This window comes from Mirounga angustirostris, unplaced genomic scaffold, assembly GCF_029215605.1.
Source record: "Mirounga angustirostris isolate CCGP_5_RB_7025 unplaced genomic scaffold, mMirAng1.0.hap1 SCAF_1, whole genome shotgun sequence".
Lineage (NCBI taxonomy): Eukaryota > Metazoa > Chordata > Mammalia > Carnivora > Phocidae > Mirounga > Mirounga angustirostris.
In genome coordinates this window covers 173,260,938-173,283,364 of record NW_026991709.1, presented here as the reverse complement: position 1 = coordinate 173,283,364, position 22,427 = coordinate 173,260,938, and the positions used below count along the sequence as shown (strand labels likewise).

General features: G+C 36.0%; 1 protein-coding gene across 1 annotated transcript in view; it reads left to right on the top strand.

Moving 5' to 3' along the window:
* CNTN6 (contactin 6) overlaps positions 1-22,427 on the top strand; it is a 312,379-nt gene that overhangs the window by 50,295 nt on the left and 239,657 nt on the right. Inside the window, 1 exon segment of the mRNA XM_054504630.2 lies at positions 13,006-13,141. Within this exon segment, the coding sequence (XP_054360605.2) occupies positions 13,087-13,141 (55 nt within the window). The 5' untranslated portion in view covers positions 13,006-13,086.

Here is a 22,427-nt window from a genome sequence, read left to right as displayed (position 1 = left end):
TTTATTATTTTCAAAATTCTCGCCTCTCAATAGCAGAGGAATTTCCCAGACTTTTAAAGCAACAGTGTTGACAGGCAACTGCATTTTCCTCCTGAGGCGACTCCTATTTCCGTGAGGTCAGGACTGCCAGTGGGAGCACATCAGGGGACAGGTTGATGAAAGAGAAGGCAAAAGGTCCAATTGTCCAGGGGCTGGGGACCGTGAACCTTAGCCAAAAGGAACAGAATGGAATCAGTGTACATCCTGCTGTGAGTGTTCACTATTTTTTCACCCTTTCTCCCTTAATGGATAGCCTTGGAAGAAAGTGTGTTCTTTCTCAGCAGAGAGCCTACAACTGCATAGTTTTAATGTATTCATGATAATATGACTACATAGATTTTCTTTTAATAATTCTCTTCCAGGTAGGTCAAAAAATTCACACATCCAGGCATTAAAAAAAGAAGATATGCCATTAAGTGTGGTCAGAAAATCACTGATTGGCATGAAAGCGATTAGAATCCAGCCAATTTTCCTGATCAGCTATGCAGGAGAGAGACACTTTAGTCATTTAATCCCTGATGTATATCTTGAGCTTTTTCCAATTTAGAGAGCTCTCTCAAATCCTTTATTTAGTTGATCCCTACAAAAATTAGGAGCAGTCAGTAGGACAGATATTACTGCCCCAATATTTACCGTGAGCAACCTAAGAACAGAGGTTGCAAGACTTACTCAGATTGTATCACTAGGTATTGGCAGAGATGGGACTTGGAGACCTTTGTATTTCTGGTCCAGGGCTCTTTTTCCTGGATCAGGTTTTCCCAAAGTGCTTCTTTGGAGCATTCATCCTAGGAAAAGCACTTAGAAAACAGAATCCAAGGATCCTGGAAGTCTGAGCAACACTATATACCATACCTTTCTCTTCAAATGTTATGCTATGAGTAGCAGAGACAGAGAAAAATACTGCAGGAATTTGTTCACCTTATCCAACCTTGTGTTTTGCATAGTATTTGACTGCATGCTCCTTTTTTTTTAAGCCGGAAAAGCACACGATGGAAACCCTTGCCCGTGCCTTTAGCTTTATAACAGTTCAGATTCTTCACAACGAAGGAGGAATCATCCATTTGCAACTCTAATAGGGAGGGATCTTTCTTTCTCAACGCTAAGAAATTTGAGCTGCATCTTCCAGAGCCAGCTTTGGGCAAAACTGTAAAGTCTATAAAATTGTGGTGGGAAGCACAGGCTCAGGATCTAAACAGATACTGGTCAGATTTGGGGCTTTTCTGCCACTGATTAGTTGGCTGCACTTTGTCCAATTCCTTACCCCTCCCAGCTTGAGTCCCCAGTGAGAGCGGTCATTGTACATATCTTGTAGGACTGCTGAGAAAATTAGATGCGACAGTGCACATACAATCCTTGGCATAGAGCCTGGTCTGTATTCAAAAAGTCATATTACTCTTCTTCCTGTGATCTTCCCTTTCAGCCAGCCCTCTGGTATCTCATTCTTTCTCCTCTTCCTTCTGCTTTTCTGCACTGTCGTACAATCTGAAAGGACTCTGCTTCTAGCTATCTCACCCAGGTGGTGTCAGGCAGAGATGGCAAAGACCAGGCAGGTGGTAGTAAAGAGTGAGATGGTATGGGTCTGAGATAGTCGAGGTCCCCCAGACACAGGCGAACAGTGGAAAAGGGCCAACACTCCTGAAACTGGTTGTCGTCAATGCATTTTTGTTATGTTGTTACTGTGTAGAAATGTGGACCCAGTGATGCCAAATCTGTAGATTTTTAAAAAATTCTTTATATATACACCATGTCTTCTTTATCCATTCATCTGTTGATGGTCATCTGGGCTCTTTCTGTAGTTTGGCTATTGTGGACATCGCTGCTATAAACATTGGGGTGCAGGTGTCCCTTCGGATCAGTACATTTGTATCCTTTGGGTAAATACCTAGTAGTGCAGTTGCTGGGTTATAGGGTAGCTCTATTTTTAACTTTTTGAGGAACCTCCATACTGTTTTCCAGAGTGGCTGCACCAGTTTGCATTCCCCCTCAAGTGTAAGAGGGTTCCCCCTTTCTCCACATTCTCACCAACACCTGGTGTTTCCTGAGTTGTTCATTTTAGCCATTCTGACAGGTGTGAGGTGGTATCTCTTCAGATATTTAAAGAGAAACCCAAATGTTCATTTTTATATGAGTTTCCCAGTATGTAAATACTCTGCTACAAAAATCTAGCTTTTGGACCACCACCTAATGAACCTGGTCCAGAGGATTTCTGGCTTCCTGCTCTTATATAGAATTAAAAAGCTACAAGTTTAGAAGGGCTTAAGAGGCCATCTGGTTTAACCTTCTCCTTGATGCAAAAATGCCCTCCATATTATCCAGGAAAGGTGTCATCTAGCTACTCTTATATACCCCTAGTCATAGAGAACTTGGTATCCCAAGGAGAAAACGTTTCACTTTTACTCTTTGTAGGAACAATTTCATGGAATACTCATATAAACCCCATGCGGTAGATAGTACTTTTTCCATTATAATTATCACGAAACTTAGGCTCCGAGAGGCTATTTTATTTCCTCTAAAGTCACAAAGCTATTAAATATCTGTAGGTTGTGAGATAGAAGCCCAGACTGTCTAGGTTTTAAAGCCAGTACACTTAACCACTGGCTAAACAATTCTACTTGTTAAAATGCTCTGGGCTGATACTAAGCTGAAATTTGCTGCCCTGAAATGTCTACCCTTTGGTCACAGTTCTGCTCTCCTGAGACACAAATAATAAGTCTAATCCTTCTTCCACAAGACAGCCCTTCAAATATTTGAAGATGGCTCTTCTCTGCCTGCTAAATCCTCTCTTCTCCAGGCTAAACACACTCATTTCTTTCTACTGACCCTCTCATAAGTTGCTAGGCACTTCATCATCCTCACGCTGCTCCCCAGGAGGGAGTTTCGATTTCTCAAAATTCCTCTTAAACCATGATATTTAGAAGAGAATACAACCCCCCTATGTGGTTACATAAGTGCAGGTTAAGACAGAAATAACACCTCCCTGGTTTTGATCACTATGCTTTTATTAATGCAATCTCGGTTATATCTGATTTTTGGCAACTATGTAAAAGATAGGCAAATATTAAACGTTGGCCTAGAATCACCCCATACGTGTGTGTTGTGTCCTTTTTTAACCATTGATTGGTATAAAGTCACTTTTCCCCACCCCATTCCAATTCTAAATAAGTAGATCATTTTTTTAAACCTAAATATAAGACTTAATATATATTTTTATTAAATATGATTTATCAGATTTAGGTAATATTCTGGCCTATACTGATCTGTTTTGTTTTGTTTTTCTTTAATTTGAAAAATGTAGCAAAGCAGAAATTTTTTTTAAAAAATTCTTCTAACTACTTTTTTTAGGCATAGAAAGAAGTAAAAGGTTTTTTGTTTTTTTTTCCTACTGCTCTAATACTGTTCCCCAGATTTTATACTTTCCCCAAAACAAAACATAAATACTTCACACACTTAAGTGTTTTAAAATAGGATCTTGCTATAAATATTCTTTTTTTTATTATTTTTTTTAAAGATTTTATTTATTTATTTATTTGAGAGAGAGAGAGAATGAGAGAGAACACATGAGAAAGGGGAGGGTCAGAGGGAGAAGCAGACTCCCTGCCGAGCAGGGAGCCCGATGAGGGACTCGATCCAGGGACTCCAGGATCATGACCTGAGCCGAAGGCAGTCGCTTAACCAACTGAGCCACCCAGGTGCCCTAAATATTCTTGTTTTGATTATTTTTTGGTTAATTTGTGATCAAGAGGCAAAAAAGTGAAAAGAAAAATAATCTCCTTGCTATTTAATATATATATGATGTATATATCATGTTATTATATATATGTTATACCAAATCATATATGTCATTATTATATGTATATTTTATACAGTAGCAAAGTTCAAAAATATCTGGATTAAAAGTAATGGAATAAATGCATACACTTCATTCTTTGTAATCCAGATATTTCTGAAATTTGTTATCTGATATGTTTACTATCCCTCTCAGCTTTTGTCATTCCGGAGATTAATCAAATATTCAGTAGGCTTGGGCTGAGAACTTAACCACTAGAAACTACTCTCCATGTCATTCTTAAGCCAGGGATTGGTAACCTCCAACCTTGGACTAAACTCTATCCTTGATTGTTTTTTGGTAAATAAAATTTTATTAGAACACAGCTACTCCATTTGTTACTGTCTTGTCTATGGGTGCTTTTATGCTACAATAGTCCAGTTTAAGTAGTGGTGACAAAGGCCAAATGATCTGCAAAACCGAAAGTATTTACTATCTATCTGATCCTTTACAGAAAAAGTTTCCCAACTTCTGTTTTCGCGGTTGGTTAGTAGTCCATTCATTCTATTATACTGGGAATAAAACTGGCATATCCCTATCCTTATGTTAAATGAGACTGAAAGCAAAAAAATCATTTAGTTATTTGCTTCAGGAAATATTTGCTTCTACAGGATAAAACTTACATTTCAAAACACAATCAAGAGTCTCACCTCATGGTGCCCATCAGTCTAAAGCTATTATTCCATAAGCTGTGCCCAGTCCTACTCAGGTTCTTGTCTTGCAAGAACAACTTTAAAATCACTCAGCTCCGGCCGTAAAATCCTATATATATATATCATCCATAACTTCCCCTTCTGAGGTAGTGCTAAGACTGTGTCAAGTTATATTCTCCTTTTCTGCAGTAAGTCTAATAAACTTGGATTTGGCTTAACAGATATTTCTTGTCACCCTTTTGGGAGTGGAGAGTGGACATTACAAAGCCTCCAAACTAGTACCACTCATCCTTCATTCTCTTATTCTGATTAATGTAAACACCGAGGGCATTCCTCTCTGGTATAATTACCCATATTTTACGTTTGGGAAAATGGACCCACAGAAGCCGAAGCTATTTAGACTTGGGTGGCATGCCCTGTGTCACAGATCAAGAGGAATAGCTAGTAAGGAGAACCCGCTGTCAGGGTTGTGCTGTAAGTCCCAAATCTATTCTAGGTCCTGAACTGAATTGGAATAAACATTTACCTGCTTTAGGCCTTGGTGTCCTCATCAATACAAGCAAAGGGCTGGCCTATCTTATCTATACAGTTTCTTTGAATTCTGCAATCCACTGGAAATATTATTTTTTAGCAGTTAGAAAATCAGTTTTTCCACACTAATCTGTTTCAGTGAGACTCCTCAAGCAAAAGGCATCTGAGATCAACTGTATTAAAGACTAAGTTGAGTTTTACAGTTTGGTTGCTCTGATAACAACAAGAAAAATGTACGAATGATTCTATTTTCATAACAAACATATTTGCATTTATTTCATGCTGTTAACAACTTAACATGTAATCATGCCTCCTCTAAGAAAAGAAGTCATACTTCTTCTGTGATTGCATTAAACACGCTGTGTTCTATCTTTCTACTAGTCTATCATCTATTATGACTGCCTATTTTGAGAGCTGACATAACAATTATCATAAGTGATAGCATTATATTCTGAAAACAAAGAATGTGATGGTACCATTTATCTTGCTACTTTGCCTGACTTAATGGCAGTTGGGATTTCCTAGTCCAAGACAGATTTTTTTCAGATCATAAATATTTCAGTTTTTAATTTATTATTGATTTAGTTTGATAGTAAATAACTCTATGAATGCTGAGGTTGGAAATCTGTTGTAAAAACTGTTAAGCATATTTTTTTCTGTCCATCAGTGGAATTTGATCACACTAAAATACAACAGTGAAGGTACCTGAAGAAAATGGATTTGGGATTTTTAATTTATCTGATGCAGTTAATTAACTGGTCAATTAAAAACAAAAGGGCAATTAGTGCTGAGCACGTTTGTTCTGATGACGAGTACACAATCTGAATATGGATCTTGATCTCTGCTACAAAATTCTTTAATGTCAAAGCAGTGTTGCTGTAAGCAGAAGAAGAATAAAGCCCTTAGAACTAATGCACTTTCAACAATGGTTTGTTTTTCATGCTAAAGCAACATAAGTGAGACCCAATTAGAGAGAGAAGTTGGCCAATATTTTAAGTAATATTCCTGCATGGGCCATTCTATTACCTGTATTTAGAGCCATTCCAATCACCAAGCCATTCGGTAGTAGCAGTAGTTTGTTTTGATTTTTCTATCAGAGTGAGAAAATCATTTCAGATAGTACAGAAGAGGTAAGGAATAGTTATAATTTGTAATTCACTTAGGGATTTCTATAAAGAGTATATATTAATGAACATAATTCTCCATCACCCAGACTGGTATCACCTACATATCTCTATTATTAAAGAGCATCAGATTGAGAGTTGGACAAGAATAACTTCCCATATTTTCCTCTGTCCTTCAATGTGATATATTAGGTCACCTTAAGCATTCTCTGAAGCTTGTGCGTATGGTTGGGGAGTACCCACTAGAATCCTGTATGAGCCCTTTTCAAAGGCTTGTTACAGAGCTACACATGTACATTCACCCTGAATTAAAAAAAAAAAAAAAAAAGATTTATTTATTTATTTTAAAGGGTGGGGAGCAAAGGGAGAGAATCTTTTAAGCAGATTCCCCTGAGCGCAGAGACTGATGCAGGGCCTGATCCCACACCCATGAGATCATGACCTGAGTCAAAACCAAGAGTCAGATGCCTAACTAACAGAATCACCCAGGGGTTCCACACCTTGCCCCCCTTTTTTTAAATTTTTATATTTATTTATTTATTTGACAGAGAGAGAGATAGCGAGAGCAGGAACACAAGCAGGGGGAGTGGGAGAGGGAGAAGCAGGCTTCCTGCTGAGCAGGGAGCCCGATGTGGGACTCGATCCCAGGACCCTGGGATCATGACCTGAGCCGAAGGCAGATGCTTAACGACTGAGCCACCCAGGTGCCCGCCCCCCCTTTTTTTAAAACTCCTGTCCCTAGTTCCCAGTACAAACAGAAGTTGGAAACCTCTTTTTTAAAAGAAAAAGAATTTTTCTCTTTTGATAAATCCCATGGTCTTCCATATCTGCTGGAATACCACAGTTGAACATGACAACAACCCCCCCAAAATTTCCTTGCTGCTTGAGGCTTAGCCAATACTTGACTTTCCTAATTAATTCCTTGTTTACTGGCAATTGTATGCAATTCATAGACTGAGGAATGGTTTTATAGCCAAGGAGTAGATTGAGTGATAGCTTTCCAATTCTAAAAAAGCATTTTATATTAACATATAATGTATTATTTGTTTCAGGGGTACAGGTCTGTGATTCATCAGTCTTACACAATTCACAGTGCTCACCATAGCACATACCCTCCCCAGTGTCCATCACCCAGCCACCCCATCCCTCCCACCCCCCTCCACTCCAGCAACCCTCAGTTTGCTTCCTGAGATTAAGAGTCTTTTATGGTTTGTCTCCCTCTCTGGTTTTGTCTTGTTTCATTTTCCCCTCCTTTCCCCTATGATCCTCTGCCTTGTTTGTCAAATTCCACATATCAGTGAGATCATATGATAATTGTCTTTCTCTGATTGACTTATTTTGCTTAGCATAATACCTTCTAGTTCCAGCCACATTGTTGCAAATGGCAAGATTTTGGTTTTTTGATGGCTGCATAATATTCCATGGTGTGTGTGTGTGTGTGTGTGTGTGTGTATCACATCTTCGTCTGTTGATGGCCATCTTGGCTCTTTCCATAGTTTGGTTATTGTGGACATTAAAAAAGCAATTATTCTGACCCATACAAAGAAACTGTTAGTGTTGTCTGGGTTAAGAATAATTAATGTTGGGTGTGACCTCACAGTCACAGCAATTGTTTCTGAATTCTTCTCTTACCTGCTTTCTGGGGTCAGATGCTTGTCAACAACACATGGTACAGAGGTCAATTTAAGGCAGGACACTCACTGGCTGAAGCTACTTCAAAATTCAGCACCCATTTTTTTCTGCTAAACAGATGTTATTTTTGCTGAGTGTATATACATAGGGTTAAAGAAATACAGTGCCACAATTCTTTACCTGAAAGCTTTATAGCCAAATATATTTTAGAGTTTAGAATATATTAGAATAGGGATGAGCAAAAGAACTTCCAGAAACTAAATCTGTAAAGGATCAGATAATAAATATTTTCTTGAGGGCCAGATGGTCTCATATGCTAGAGCTATTCAATTCTGCCTTTGTAGCACAAAAATAGGCATACACAGTACATAAATAAACAGGCATGTTGGGTCCCAGGGAAACTTTATTACAAAAATAGACAGGATACCAAATTTTGTCATCATTCTGTAGTTTGCTGATCCCTATTTTAGCCTTTAGAAAGACATTGTGGTATAATTTCATATATATTTAGACAACACCTCCAGTGGGCAACAGCTCTATCAACCAACATTTCTGGTTTAGCAGCAAAACATGTAAATACTTATAATAGGTTGGATAAAACAGATTGAACAACCTCACATTAATTCAGGACAGGTTTTACCACCCACGGAATTTTGCCATCCAACTTAAAAGGATATTTTAATTTTCAGAGATTTAAAAAAATATATTTTGGAATTGCAAGAAAGGAATTCTGAACCTACGCATATTCTTTTGTTGAAGTGTTTGAAATTAATACTTTTGCATTGAGAAATTCCATGAGAGAAAAAAGAAACACCATGGTCTAGAGAGGACAAAGTTTGTTCAGTAAAAATACAATAGTGATCTTAGTAATTGGGTCACGAATGAAGACACCCACTTTTCCAGGTCAAAATGATATTTAAAAGATTGCATGGCCTAAAAACCTCACCTAAAACAAAATCCTGGTGATGCATTTTTGAAACTTTTTTAGAGCTTCTGGAAATTCTTTTAAGTTTATATATTGGCTTCCTTTATTTACCTCAAGCAATCTTTAGTATTCTAGGAACCTAGAAATAATTCCTGTGGCTACTTTGTGTGTCAATGACCAGCATAAATTTTACCTACTGAATATTTCTAGGCCATTTGTCTGTGAGTAAATAACCAGACTGTTCTCATCTGGATGGCTCTCATTGAGCCAGAGTACTCTCCTTCCTCATGTAATTTAAACTTTTACAAATGACAACCGATGTATAAATAATAACTATTAACCTATCTTTATAGAGTTTTGCCAAATAAAATATCTCCTGGGCTTTTGCCCATTATAGGATGCTGGTAAATACTCAGATGGTAAAGGGAAATATTTGCTATGAAATTATACACTGGGTTGAATCAAACAATTTTAGAATATTAGAGCTGGAAGAAACATAAAGGTAATCTCTAGGTCAAACCCCTCCATTTTCATAAGAGGAAAATGTCAGTCATTGTGATTATAAATGAATCACCCAACATTACCCAGCTGGTTAAGAGTAAGAGACAACAGCAGAAGCAATGTCTCTAGGTTCCCAGTTTAGTCTTTTTCTTGGTAATACTAGATTGTTTGGCTACCAAATACAAACCAAGCACATATTATGGAATAACTATGAGCTCTACATTAAACCTACCACACCAAGTATTATGAGCAAGTATTATATATGGTGTTTATCTTCAAAGTAAGGTATGAAAATTCTGGCAATACAATGGAGCCTTTGATAAATACAAGTCTCAGAGGGCATATATCAGTCAGTTTGCTCTGGCATCTTTGAGAAATACTTCATATAAATTCAGGGTGAAGAATGTATGAACTATTCAGATGATTTTGGTTGCAAGAGATAAACGTACAACACAAACTGGATTAGGCAAATTTTCATTTTATTGGTTCACATCTGGAAATTCCAGGGGTGTAAGCATAGCAGATGGCTTCATAATTTCATGGTATCAGGTATGATTATAGGTTTTTTGAATGGCAGAATACAACACAATAACACTCAGATATACAAAACTGGGATAGATGGAGCAGAACTCTTGTTTCTTACAGATCCAGATGAGACAAGGGCCATGCAGGGGAGTGTACCCAGGGACAGGATATAAGCAAGCTAGGAGAGTAAGAAGCAGCTCATGGATATCAGGTGATGTAAGGTTAGCTAGATTTTGTGGGCTTCTGTGACATTGGGTATTTTGAATAATTATACCAGCCCAAGGAAGAAGGAACCATTCCTGAATGTTAAGTGTCTGGACACTGCTGGAAATTGGGTTTGTGTGCAATTTAACCCAGGAGTATTAGATCCTGTAAGAGAAATAGTTGGGGTGAGGACTTAGTAAACTGTCTGCCAAGGGGAATTGAGAGTTTTTAACCATGTTTACAAAATTGGGTTAAGACAGCCCTAGTGAAATATTATATTACATTGGATCAACAGATTTTTATATTAGCAACTTAATCATCTTAATAATATTGACAAAGGTCCTGGTTTTGACTGTTATTGGTTTGGCTTATGTGCCCCCTCCTTTTATAAAACACTACAGTGAGTTAAATGGATTTCTGATTGACAAGGCCCTGGTTACATCCTCATCCTTGGAGCTAGAAGGTGGAGGCAATCCCACTCCAATTATATGGACTGAGGGTGTTTAGGGAAGTGGTTCCTCAAAAGAAGGTCACAGAGCTTTTATCAAAAGAAGGGGAAGGAATTGCTGGGTTGGAAAAATAATGAATATCCATCAAATAAGTTGGTCATATAATTTATCTTGTAAATTAGGACTTTTTTGGAGGAGGAAAAAGGTACTGTTACTATTTGTGCTTTGACATTTCAAAGATTTTATTTGACAGAGAGAGAGAGACAGCGAGAGAGGGAACATAAGCAGGGGGAGTGGGAGAGGGAGAAGCAGGCTTCCCACAGAGCAAGGAGCCCGATGCGGGGCTCGATCCCAGGATCCCGGGATCATGACCTGAGCTGAAGGCAGATGCCTAACGACTGAGCCACCCAGGCGCCCCTGTGCTTTGACATTTCAATAACAGAAACTGTCAGGGAAAAATAGTGATGTATGGTCATGCTACCATTACATGGTTTTTAAGAGAGATGTATGCTCCAATGGGGAATTCTATGCAAGTCAAAGAGCATCCATACGGAGACAGTGTATGATACATATGCAGAGTAAATAGAGAGTAGATCCTTGTGCCTATACTGGAAGTATTTACTGAGTAATCTGGCTGGAAAAGAACAGATAGAAATTCACTGTATAAGACCTTGAATACCATTCCAAAAACTTTAGATGGTTATGCAGTAGAGAATGAGCAAAGGTTTCAGAATGCTGGCATAATTGAACCAAATCTTTGTTTTAGAAAGATAATTTTGCATGTAATATTCACATGTATGGAGAGGACAAGAGATTTCAGGAAGGAAGCCTATTCAGAGATCATATTATCTTTATCTTAGATTCCACTACTCTAGTCAAAACCGTCATTATCCCTTTCTTATACTGCAAAAGTAACCTCATCATTTATCTGTGTAAGTCCATGTTTCCGTCCATCCCTTCCATTCTCCACCACAGCAAACAGAGTGATGTTTGTAAGATGTAATTTAAATTGCATTGGTCCTGCTTAAAATCCTCAATTATAATTTGAAAGTATGATATCCATACTTGTTAACATGGCCTATAGGCCCTGCGTATTTGAGCTTCTTTCTCCTTTTTCAACCTTGTCTCATGCCATTGTCCTTCTGATGTCATGAACTGGTTCTTTTTCAGGACTTAGTCCTGCCTCAGGACCATGTCCTATTTTTTCCCTTTTACTTAGACTGCTAGTCTCATTCCTCATCCTTACCCATCTTAATCCCTCCAGACCTACACCCCCCCATACCATGTACACCCACTCTTTGCCTGGCTAAGAGCTACCTGTCCTTCAAGCTTCAGCTCAAAATGCTATTTGAACCCCAGCCCACAGATCTCATAGATTTCATTTTTTAGTTCAAAACATTACCATATTTACCATGCATAAACATTCACCAATGTATATATCTGTGTTTGATTTTGTTCTTTTGTTAAATGTCTGTGTCTCTCATAAGATGGCAGGACTGAATATTAATTATTTTACCTTGGATTTTTATTCCTTGATTAAATTTGAAAGCATTTAACTTAGATTTTGTAAAAACTTTAAGTTGAATATAGTCAGTTTTTTACTTTAGTTGAAGTAATTAGCAACAGAAAGAAAAGAGTTTTAAAATTTAAAACTATATCAGGAAACGTTCAAAATTTCATTATCTGCTAGCATCACATATAAAGTCCACATATTTCCAAAAGTATTTGAAGTTACAAGAAATATATATGTGTAAGTTAAAAATTCCCAAAGGGTCCTATCATTTGATATATATATCATTTTATCAAATGTAACCTTGTTGAGTATATTCTGAACTTATTCTCTGTATATTTTTTTGAGATCATGAGTTTTAAGAGTCTCCTTATTAGATTTCTCTTTTGAAGTGAAGAACACTAAACACTTCATCTTAATTTCATTTATCATCAGATAGCTTAACTGTCAAAATAAATTAGAGAAAATTATGATGTAACACCACAGGAAACGCATGTCTCATATTTGAAAGATAACACTTTCAGAAATTCATTTCTTGCACAAATTTTGTAGTACAATATTAGTTTTAGTTGTACAAACATTAGGAAAGATCGTGTGTCTTAATGAATATATTCTCAAAAATAGTAATAAAAAAACTTAGAAGAGTCCATGAAATTTATAAAATCACTGTTAATACATATAAGATGGAGTAATATTTCATCCTATTTCTAATAGCATAGAATAAAAAATAAGAGCAGCAACAGAATTACAGGAGTTGGTTTAATATGTTTTTAATCCTCATTAACACATCAAAAGCATTTAACTCAAAATTATATTACTGAAAGTTTTAATCTATATAATACATTCAATTGAATTGCATTCCACCCCATTATCTACTACATCAAATCTCATAGCAAATGACATGTGTATCTAAGGTATGAACTGAAATTATGGAAATATGAATTGAAATGGAAACTTTGCAAAATATATATATACATAAAAGGTAGACATTTAGGTTGCTTTATTTTGAATAACAAAAATTTGTATACATTTTTAAGTATTCATGTTTGTATTTTTGTCATTTCATGACAATTTTGTTTCTTTCAGACTCTTGAGATACTGACTGGAAGATAGACATTTTTTTTCCTGCTGATTGTATGGGAGAAATTTTGACCTTAGAAAGTGGAAATGAGGTTGCTATGGAAACTGGTAATTCTGCTGCCACTCATAAATACTTGTGCAGGTAAAGTGTTCTAATTATGAGTTTTGATTGATAATCTATTGGCATTTTATTTTTTTCAATATGTGAAGCAATTTTCAAACGCATAACACTTACGTTATTTGAATTATTAAGTGATAAACAAAAATTTTAAGGTAATTTCTATGGCTAAAATAGAATCCTTAAAAATGCATCAAGCTCTATTTTTAAACAGAACTAATATTTCAATTATAAATGGTCAAATATGAAATTTGTATTATAAAAGGATGCAATTAAATGATTTTTGCATCAATAAACAATGAAGAATAGTTATTTTTTATTTCCTGTATAGTTAAGTCTTTACAAATTAAGGTTAAAATACCTATTTTCTCTCAAATTTAAAATTTGGTTTAAAAAAAGCTATATTGAAATAGAAGAAAAAGTGATATAGAATGTTATATCAAAACTAGAAGTAACCTTTGAAATTGTTCTTTTCATTTCAATGATACATGTTCTTTTATTCAACCTAGATCTATTAATATTGGTGTGTCAGTTAGCTTTTGCTGTGTAACAAACCATCCCAAATCTAAGTAGATTAAAGCAAGAAATAACCATGTATTTAGTTGACAAGTCTGAAAGTTGGCAATTCAGGGTAGACTCACTCGGGCTGTTCTTTTAGTTTTGGCTTGGATGAATAACATCTGTGGTCAGCTCCTGGGTCTTCTGGGACTATGCTGGTCGAGAACATTCTTAGCTGAGACAAGTGGGCTGCCTCGGCCTTGGTTCAAGTGATCTCTCATCCTCTGTGGCCCTGGGCTCTTTCACATAGTGACTGCTCAGAGTGCCAAGAGAAATCAGGAGCATACAAAATATCATGATGCTGAGACTTGCAACCGGCCCAGTGTCATTTTTGCTATATCCTTTTAACCATTCTAAGTCATAAGACCAGTCCAGATTCAAGAGGTTTGGAAGTATCTTCATCTCTTGATAGAAAAACTGCAAAACTATAATATAGAGGGGCATGGAAACAGAAAAGGAAATAATAGTGGCCATTTTTTCTAAATCATCAGCCATGATCTGTTAAGATTGTAGAGTTATATTCTTAATTGTCAAGTTTACCTATTTGAGTTGTCACAGAGTCTGGACATTAGCTAGATTATCTCCCTGTCAGAGTAGCCCTTCTACCATATCATGCTGCTTCCCACCAATTGTGTGATAATGGATACTTTTGAAGTTCATATATTTGTAAAAAAAAAAACAAAAAACAGTAACATATTGGGAGAACACAGAAACTAACATAGTAATTTACAAGCCAGAAAAGCAGCAATTATAAGAGACACATATTTAATAGCAATTCCAAGAAATGGAAAGATATACTAATCTTGAAACCTATGAGAATGCTAAAATATGTAGAAATCAACTATTAGCATCAGAAAACCATATAAATAAAGGTATTTTTAACACTAGAGAATCCAGTGTTTAGAAGTGCTACAACCATATTTATTCAAAGTGATAACATTATTTTGATTCATGTCACTTCTAACTCTCTGTAACTAAGATTCAGAGGTAAATAATAATGTCTCTTTTTTGGTAATAGGTTAAAAAAGGGCAGAGCAGAATCATCAAGATGCCCCCAAATTATACATGTATAAATAAGAAATTCTCTTCCAACTTTATATTTCAGCTTCCTGTCAAAATTTAGCATTAACATTTTGCTCTTTAAATATGTATATTGAATCAGCCTAGTATCTCCAAAAGACCTTTTGTGTTAAGTTAAAATAAATTATTTGTCTCAGAATGCATATCAGATCTGAGAAATCTTCTAATTCTTCTATTAACTTTATTTATCCAAACTGGATGTAATTCAACATGTCCTTTTGCTTTAGTCTAAAGGGAAAAATAATAATATGTCCTTGGTGCACAATATCCCTGTGAAAGAACAGATTGGATTTTTTTTTTTTTTTAAGACATAGCTATTTAAATAAAATTGTCTGACCTAAACAATGCTCCAGAGGTAAGGATGTTAATAATGATATACACAACAGAACACTGCTTTAAATTTGTTTGGGTTTTTTTGTTGTTGTTTTTTATTTTTGTTTTTGTTTTTGTTTTTTTAGAGACCTCATGGTGTGTCTCCCTACTTGCAAATACTATGGTAGTTTGGAAAATTAGATTATCTGATGACGAAGTGCTATTTCTATGCATATATATAATATCTTCTTTGCTTTCCCAAAACCTACTTTTTATTAATTCTGAAAGGTTAGCCAATCTTTTACAGTTATCTGCTTTTTCCTTCCTATTTTCACAGGTATAATCTTGTGAAAATTTTGATATTTTGAATCTTCCCAGACTCTAATATTTTTTAAGATTTTATTTATTTATTTATTTGAGAGAGAGCGAGAGAAAGTAGGGGGAAGGAGCAAAGGGAGAGGGACAAGCAGACTCTGCATTGAGCGCAGAGCCGGATGTGGGGCTCCATCTCACAAACCTGAGATCATGACCTGAGCTGAAACCAAGAGTCAGTCGCTTAACCAACTGAGCCAACCAGGCACCCCCTAGATTCTAAATTAAAACAAAATTTTGCCCCCAAACTCTTCACCTGTTTTCTTTTTGTTTGTTTTCATTAAGTTTACAACTTCTTATACCACCTTTATTATAGACGTAAGCCCTTGAGCCTTTACTATAAATCATAGTCCATCTAGGCATATATTATGATTCTGGAACATTTTTTAAATTTTGAGTGTTTAAAAGTTCTATTGTTCTATCTTAGTATTTTTTCAATATTGTGAGAAAACAAAGGCCCTTTTCATTAAGATACTAACTGCTAATCATATACTTTTAAATTATTTCATTAATGTGTGAGATAGACAAAATAATGGGCCTTAAGAATATCTGGAATTGAATTTTACATTAAATAACAAAATGGAGGGCGTCTGGGTGACTCAGTTGGTTAAGCGTCTGCCTTCAGCTCAGGTCATGATCCCAGGGTCCTGGGATCAAGTTCCACATCAGGTTCCTTGCTGAGCAGGGAACCTGCTTCTCCCTCTGCCCCTCCCCTTGCTCGTGCTTGCTCTCTCTCTCCCCCTTTCTCTCTCTGTCAAATAAATAAATAAAATCTTTAAAAATAAATAAATAAATAACAAAATGGATTTTGAGGATATGATTAGTTTAAAAAGATCTTGAAATGGGTAGATTATTCTGAAAAATCCGCGTGGGAAATCACAAGTGCCCTTATAAGAAAAATGCAGAGGGGATTGGACACAGAGCAGAAGGCAATATGAAAACAGCAGAAAAAAATTTGAAGGTACTATGCTGTTGACCTTACGTATGGAGGAGGGAACTATCAGCCAATGAATGAGAGGAATGAAACTCTAGAAGCTAGAAAAGGCAAGGGAACCAAAGGATTCACCCCTTGCACATTTGGAAGGAGTGTGGCCCTGTGGATACCATGGTTTCTGCCGTGTGAAACCCATTTTGGACTCCTGACCTCCAGAATTGTGAGAAAATAAATGTGTTGTTTCAGGCCACCATGTTGTAATTTTTATAGGAGCCATAGGAAACCAAGGCAATATGTTTCTTCCTCACTAGACCTTATGTTCCAGGGGGCAGGGACTGTATCTTCCTGGCACTGGGCAGGGATTCAGTAAACATTTGTTGAATGAATGAATGAATGAATGAGATTCAGTGTTGTTGGCCCTATTTGGATTATCATCAAATAGAAAAAATTTGGTCATATCATTTCCTCTGAGAAACAACTGCTCTCGTCTATCCCAATAAGTATGTGTTATGTTATTGTCATAGGGTTTCTAGTAATATTTAGTAATATTTAAAAGTTTCAAACCATTTGAATGGAAACTCCATGAGGACAGTGATTTCTGTCCATTTCTTCATCACCTAGCAGATGGTCTAGAAATATTTATCGAAGAAACTAAAGAAAGCAGTTCCATTCAATTCAACAGATATGTGTTAGTAGCTCATATGTTCCAGGCACTGAGCTAGATGTTGCCTTTCAACAAGAGGGCCCTGGTCCCTGCCCCCTTCACCCTATAGTCTAAAAAGGGAAACAAGCAAGTAAGTCAATATATGCAATTAAGTACATGTTGCTATGTGAACAACATAGTAGCAAGTACATAACATGGAACTGTTCGAAGAGGACATCTGCTGCTTTTTTCAACCTTCAATCTACTTATGTATTTGATCTAGCAAATGTCTAGATTTTTGCTAAAATAAAATGACAGGCATTTCATTTGTGTTGTTCTAGTTAGTGGAAGGATGTGCCCATGGCCACTGTAAAGGGACAGTCCACCTAAAAATGAAATTAACACAGAAGCAGGACAATCCAAGGGAAGAAAAGCACAGTTTTTTTATTCTACCTTTGGAACTTTAAGTAAGATAAGCCAATAAAGATGTCCCTTTCTCACTTAAGGCTAATTTACACTGAGATTCTGTCCCTCGTGACAGAAAGAATCTTTTCTAGTACAGGTTAGAAAACTTGTTTTTGATGTAAATTACTGAAGATGCTAAGGTTAGGCTAAACATGTAATTCCACCTGGGATAAATGCCTACTCACTGCTGGGAATGAGGAACAGAACAAATAAAAGAATGACAAAAAGACACAGTTTTTCCTGAAAGGAAAAAAAGCATCAACAGGTTTAGTATAGACTCAGAAGTTTGATTTTTAGCCCCCAAATTACTGAGGCATGTGCATGTCTTTAGGGTAGGAAAAACATAAATATTAATGGGATAATTTGGAGACCACATTGATAAATGGAGGAAAACTCTAAGTTTCTTTTAGACAATGCACAGGAAGTTTTCACAAAGAAATATTTTGTTCTTAAGATACATATTAAACAAAGTAGCTAAAGCAAATCTATAGTGGGTGTGATGAAGAAACCGAAAAACCATGTAGGATCAGATTCTGTTGAAGATAGAATATCACAAGTGTGAGAAACCCAAGTTTCTTTAGATCTTTCACTTTACTATGAATTTTTGTAAAATTTGATAAATTATAGGCAAATTGCAAAATTCAAGTTTTCACGTTTAAAAATGTGACAATTGTAAAAAATTTTTAAACACTAAATAATAGGATAAAAGTAAAAATCAGCTGAATTGTGTGCTGTATCTGTTTTGGCTCATCTGGGTTTAGACAGTGTAATTTTAAACCCAATGCCTAATACATGCTTGGCAGTCCTTAAGAATAGTGCCAATGAAGGTTGATGGCTGGTATTATATTATAGAACATAATAACAAATAACAACCCTCACTAGTTATAAGGAATTTTATTTCCATGGCATGCAAAATTCATGTCATCTTAAGAACTTCTATTTTTAACTTTGTTATTTTAACAAAATATTATCATTTAAATGATAGTTTTTCTAAACATTCCACTTGGTTCATAAATGTAATTGGCTTATCTGTGTGCCATTTGTATTTATTTTGTTATGACTGAGCACTCTGTACATATCTTATAAAATTATGGACTTGAAAACCTATTTGGTCAGTCCTGAAGAAATACTGCTTATTCACTGCGAGACTCATTTTTGTTTCAGAGAGAAACTGAATAATTCAAGGAAGTGAACATGGAGCTAGTATATTTATTGGCAGAGTAGTATTAAAGGCTTCCTTTAGGCATTCTAACTATTGTATTATGTCATCAGGGTCTAATGAGCTGGTTTCTTCCTCTGTATTAATTACTCTTGAGAAATAAATGGAGACTGGGAATTATGTCTTTCCTGCCACCATATACATGCAGTATCTACTGACAAATATGCTTATATTATTATCAAACCTTCTCCCAAAGTAACTGATTTTTAAAATTTGAATAAAGTTGTTTTTAGGGCTTATCCCAATAAAGAAAAAAAAAAAAAAAACACCTGTGTGTCAGTATTTTTACATAGCTTGCCGTTTTGCGAATGGAGTAGCCTGAAATTGAATCTGGAAGAAAATCTACCTCCTTCTGAACACTCACAATCAGAGGACTATGATAAGGAGACATTGAAAAGTATTTGTGATTGCTTGAATTTTACTCTGTTTCAAGCATAACCTTCTATTGAATTGAGAACCAGAGTAAATGAACTACCTGTTTGAGAAAGCCACAAGAATGGAAATATGTACTGTGACCAAGATTTCTTCAAAGAAGACGATGTATCACACAGCAAATCCATGAAAATTGGCAGGTGTAATAAACCTGCTTTGCTCAAGGACCCCAGAAGCACATAATGGATATTCCTTTGGGTCAGAGTGTGATGAATATTGAGTATATCACAACCCACACTCTGCCTACGGTCTTGTTCAGATTTATTGTTAGCATAATAGCACCTTTAGCAATGGAACACCGGGCTATATTTTTAAGCCAAATGACATCTTTGCAATTTCTAATAGAGATGGCCCAATTTAGAAATGCTGAAAACACCATTTTTATGCAATGCCTACTGATAAAGGTGTTTATATGGTTATAAAATCTTCCTCCAAAGTAATTGATTCTTAGACCCTAAATGAAATTGTTTTTTAGGAATGATAACAATGTAGAACAAAATTTTCTGTTTTGTCAGTGCTAGAAGGAAGTGATTGGTATGCAGATCAGGCATTCTATAGGGAATGTTGGCCCTTAGTAGATGGGAATGTAGGACATAGTGCTTTCAACTCCAAGTCTTTGAAGGAGAGGGTCAACTTTTCTCTGGAGGTGATAACATCAGGTAATATTTTTATTTTAAGGGTACCATAAATAGCTTAACCAGTAATTGAAAATAACATGGGCATTTTTGATAGAGTTTTTCTTCTCCTATTTAAAACATCCCTGAGACTTCCAATCAACCTCCTTATGGCTAGCAAGAAACTAGTCAATCTGACTTTTTTTCAGCCTTTTTCATCTCAACTTATACTAAACTCCCCTTTGCTCACTGACCTAGAGCCATAATTCTTTCTTATGCTCCCAGAAATATCAAGATTGTTCTCTGCTCCAGGCTTCTTCTCTTCTTGTTCAGTTGCCTGGAGCACTCTTCAAATCTCTCTATGCCTGGCTCTTTCCATTGTGCCCATCTCCAATTAGTCACCTCAAAGGAATGATCTCTTAGAAACCTATCAAAAGAAGAAGAAGAAGAAAAAAAAAAAGAATAAAAGAAACTTATGGAGGTAGCCAGCACCTGGTCCCACTACTGGTCCCAGTCACTCTTATCAACCTTTTTTTACTGTCTTTAATGCACTTGTTACTATCTGGAATTAACTTATACATTTGTTGATTACTTTTCCATTTTCTGTCTACATCTAGTGGAAAACAAGCTCCATGCAGGTAAAAATATTTCCACTTATGTATGTGGCTGTATCTCTTATGCATAGTAGAATGTCTGACACATAGTAAGCACTCAATAAATAATTTTTAAATAAATTAATAAATGATTGACCTCCCAAAATAAGCCCCCAAAACTACTTAAGGGTAATCCAATATCCCGAAACACTTAGAATTTTATTGTATATTATTAGAATCTACTTTTAAAAATATGCATTTTAATCACAGTGTATCATTTGGTTTCAGGCACTTTTTTTACTCTTTAAAAAAATCCATGGTGTATACTGAACACACGTTTGCTCAGGCACACTTGACCTAGACAGGCATAATTTCAGTGTTGTTTGTTCAAGGACTAGCATACTTGACACATAGCCAGTGCTATTTTAATATTCTTGGGTAGCAGATACCCACTGATATTGTGTCACAGATAATCTGAGTATTTAAAACCTTTGAGCTGTATTTCATCTCAGGATGTATTTATCCATTCCTTCCCAGTTCCAGGGTTATCAGCCAGGTCAATCCTCTATTACCTCTCCACTAGACTTTTGTAGTAGCCTCCTATGTGTTCTCCCTATTTCGAGGTGTCCCCTATATCTTTCCGAAGACATAGCTTATTGACACAGACTCCTCTCAAAGCAAATCTTCATCAAGCACAGAGGATTTTGCCATTACTCTGTGTCAAGACCTCCACAGATCCCATTTCCTATGAAGTTCAAACTGCCTAATCAAGCATTCAAATTCAATTTCCTTCAACAAATATTGAAAGTTCTCCAATTAATTTAATTCAACCTGTGTCCTGGGCCATGTCTTCTCTTTCTCTCCTTCATGTATCCTTCATTTAAGTCAGACTGTACTATCAATGAGATCTCTGCACTTTTTCCATTCCTCATATGCGTGTCTCCACCTGCATTGCCCTTCTTCAGATCCTGTTCCTTCCAATGAAGTCAAATCCAGTCTTTCTCAACCACATTCAAATGTGACCTCCATTCTGAAAAATCCTCCAAGCAACATATAATTCGCCTTTTTTCCTAATACTTACTCCATGAAATGGATTTTATTTCCACATACTTTGTTTAAAAAGACGTCATTTTTCTCAAATATGTACTCATTCTGAGAAATATATTATATTTACTCTTGTTGAAAATAAATTTATAATGATGGAATGCTCAGTTCTAAAGGGAAAATAAAAACTAACCTTTAATATTTGAATAGTTACACTTTATACCTAGTGCTTTATAGTTTATAAAGTGTTTTATGTGCAATGTTTCATCTGTGCTTGAAAGTGAGCAGAGAAAAGATTGTTATCTTTCTTCTCTAGCTGGGAAAACTGAAATTCAGAGGTACAAGACTTATCAAGGACCAGAGGGCTAGAAAATAGCAGAGTTTATGATGAGAATCCAAAGCTCAGATGAAAATTTTGTTCAGTATTTATTCAAGACATCGCTTCTTGACACAGACTCAAATTTATGTAACAGTTGTTTTTTTTTTAAGTTGGTGTCAGTTGTGTTTAGAGGCCAGCTTCTGCTCAGAGTGTAATAAGACTTAAAGAGAAATTCTCCAAAATTTTATGACCAACAAATAAAGGAGTAGTAGTTATAAGCATATGAATCCAATGTGTGGATATTTATTTTATATACATTAAAAAACAAAATATGTATATGTTAAAATTATAGACAAAATAAACACAGAATTTCTAACATTTTCTTTCCTCACTATCAGTAGTTCACCTTGTATACTCCTTATGCCCCACTTTGGAGATTATGCATTTTATTTATTTATTTTTGTTTTAATTTTATTATGTTATGTTAGTCACCATACAATACATCATTAGTTTTTGATGTAGTGATCCACGATCCATTGTTTTCGTATAACACCCAGTGCTCCATGCAGTACGTGCCCTCCTTAATACCCATCACCGGGCTAACCAATCCCCCTCTCCCCTCCCCTCTAGAACCCTCAGATTGTTTCTCAGAGTCCATAGTCTCTCATGGTTCATCTCTCCCTCCGAATTCCACTCCCTTCATTTTTCCCTTCCTTCTCCTGATG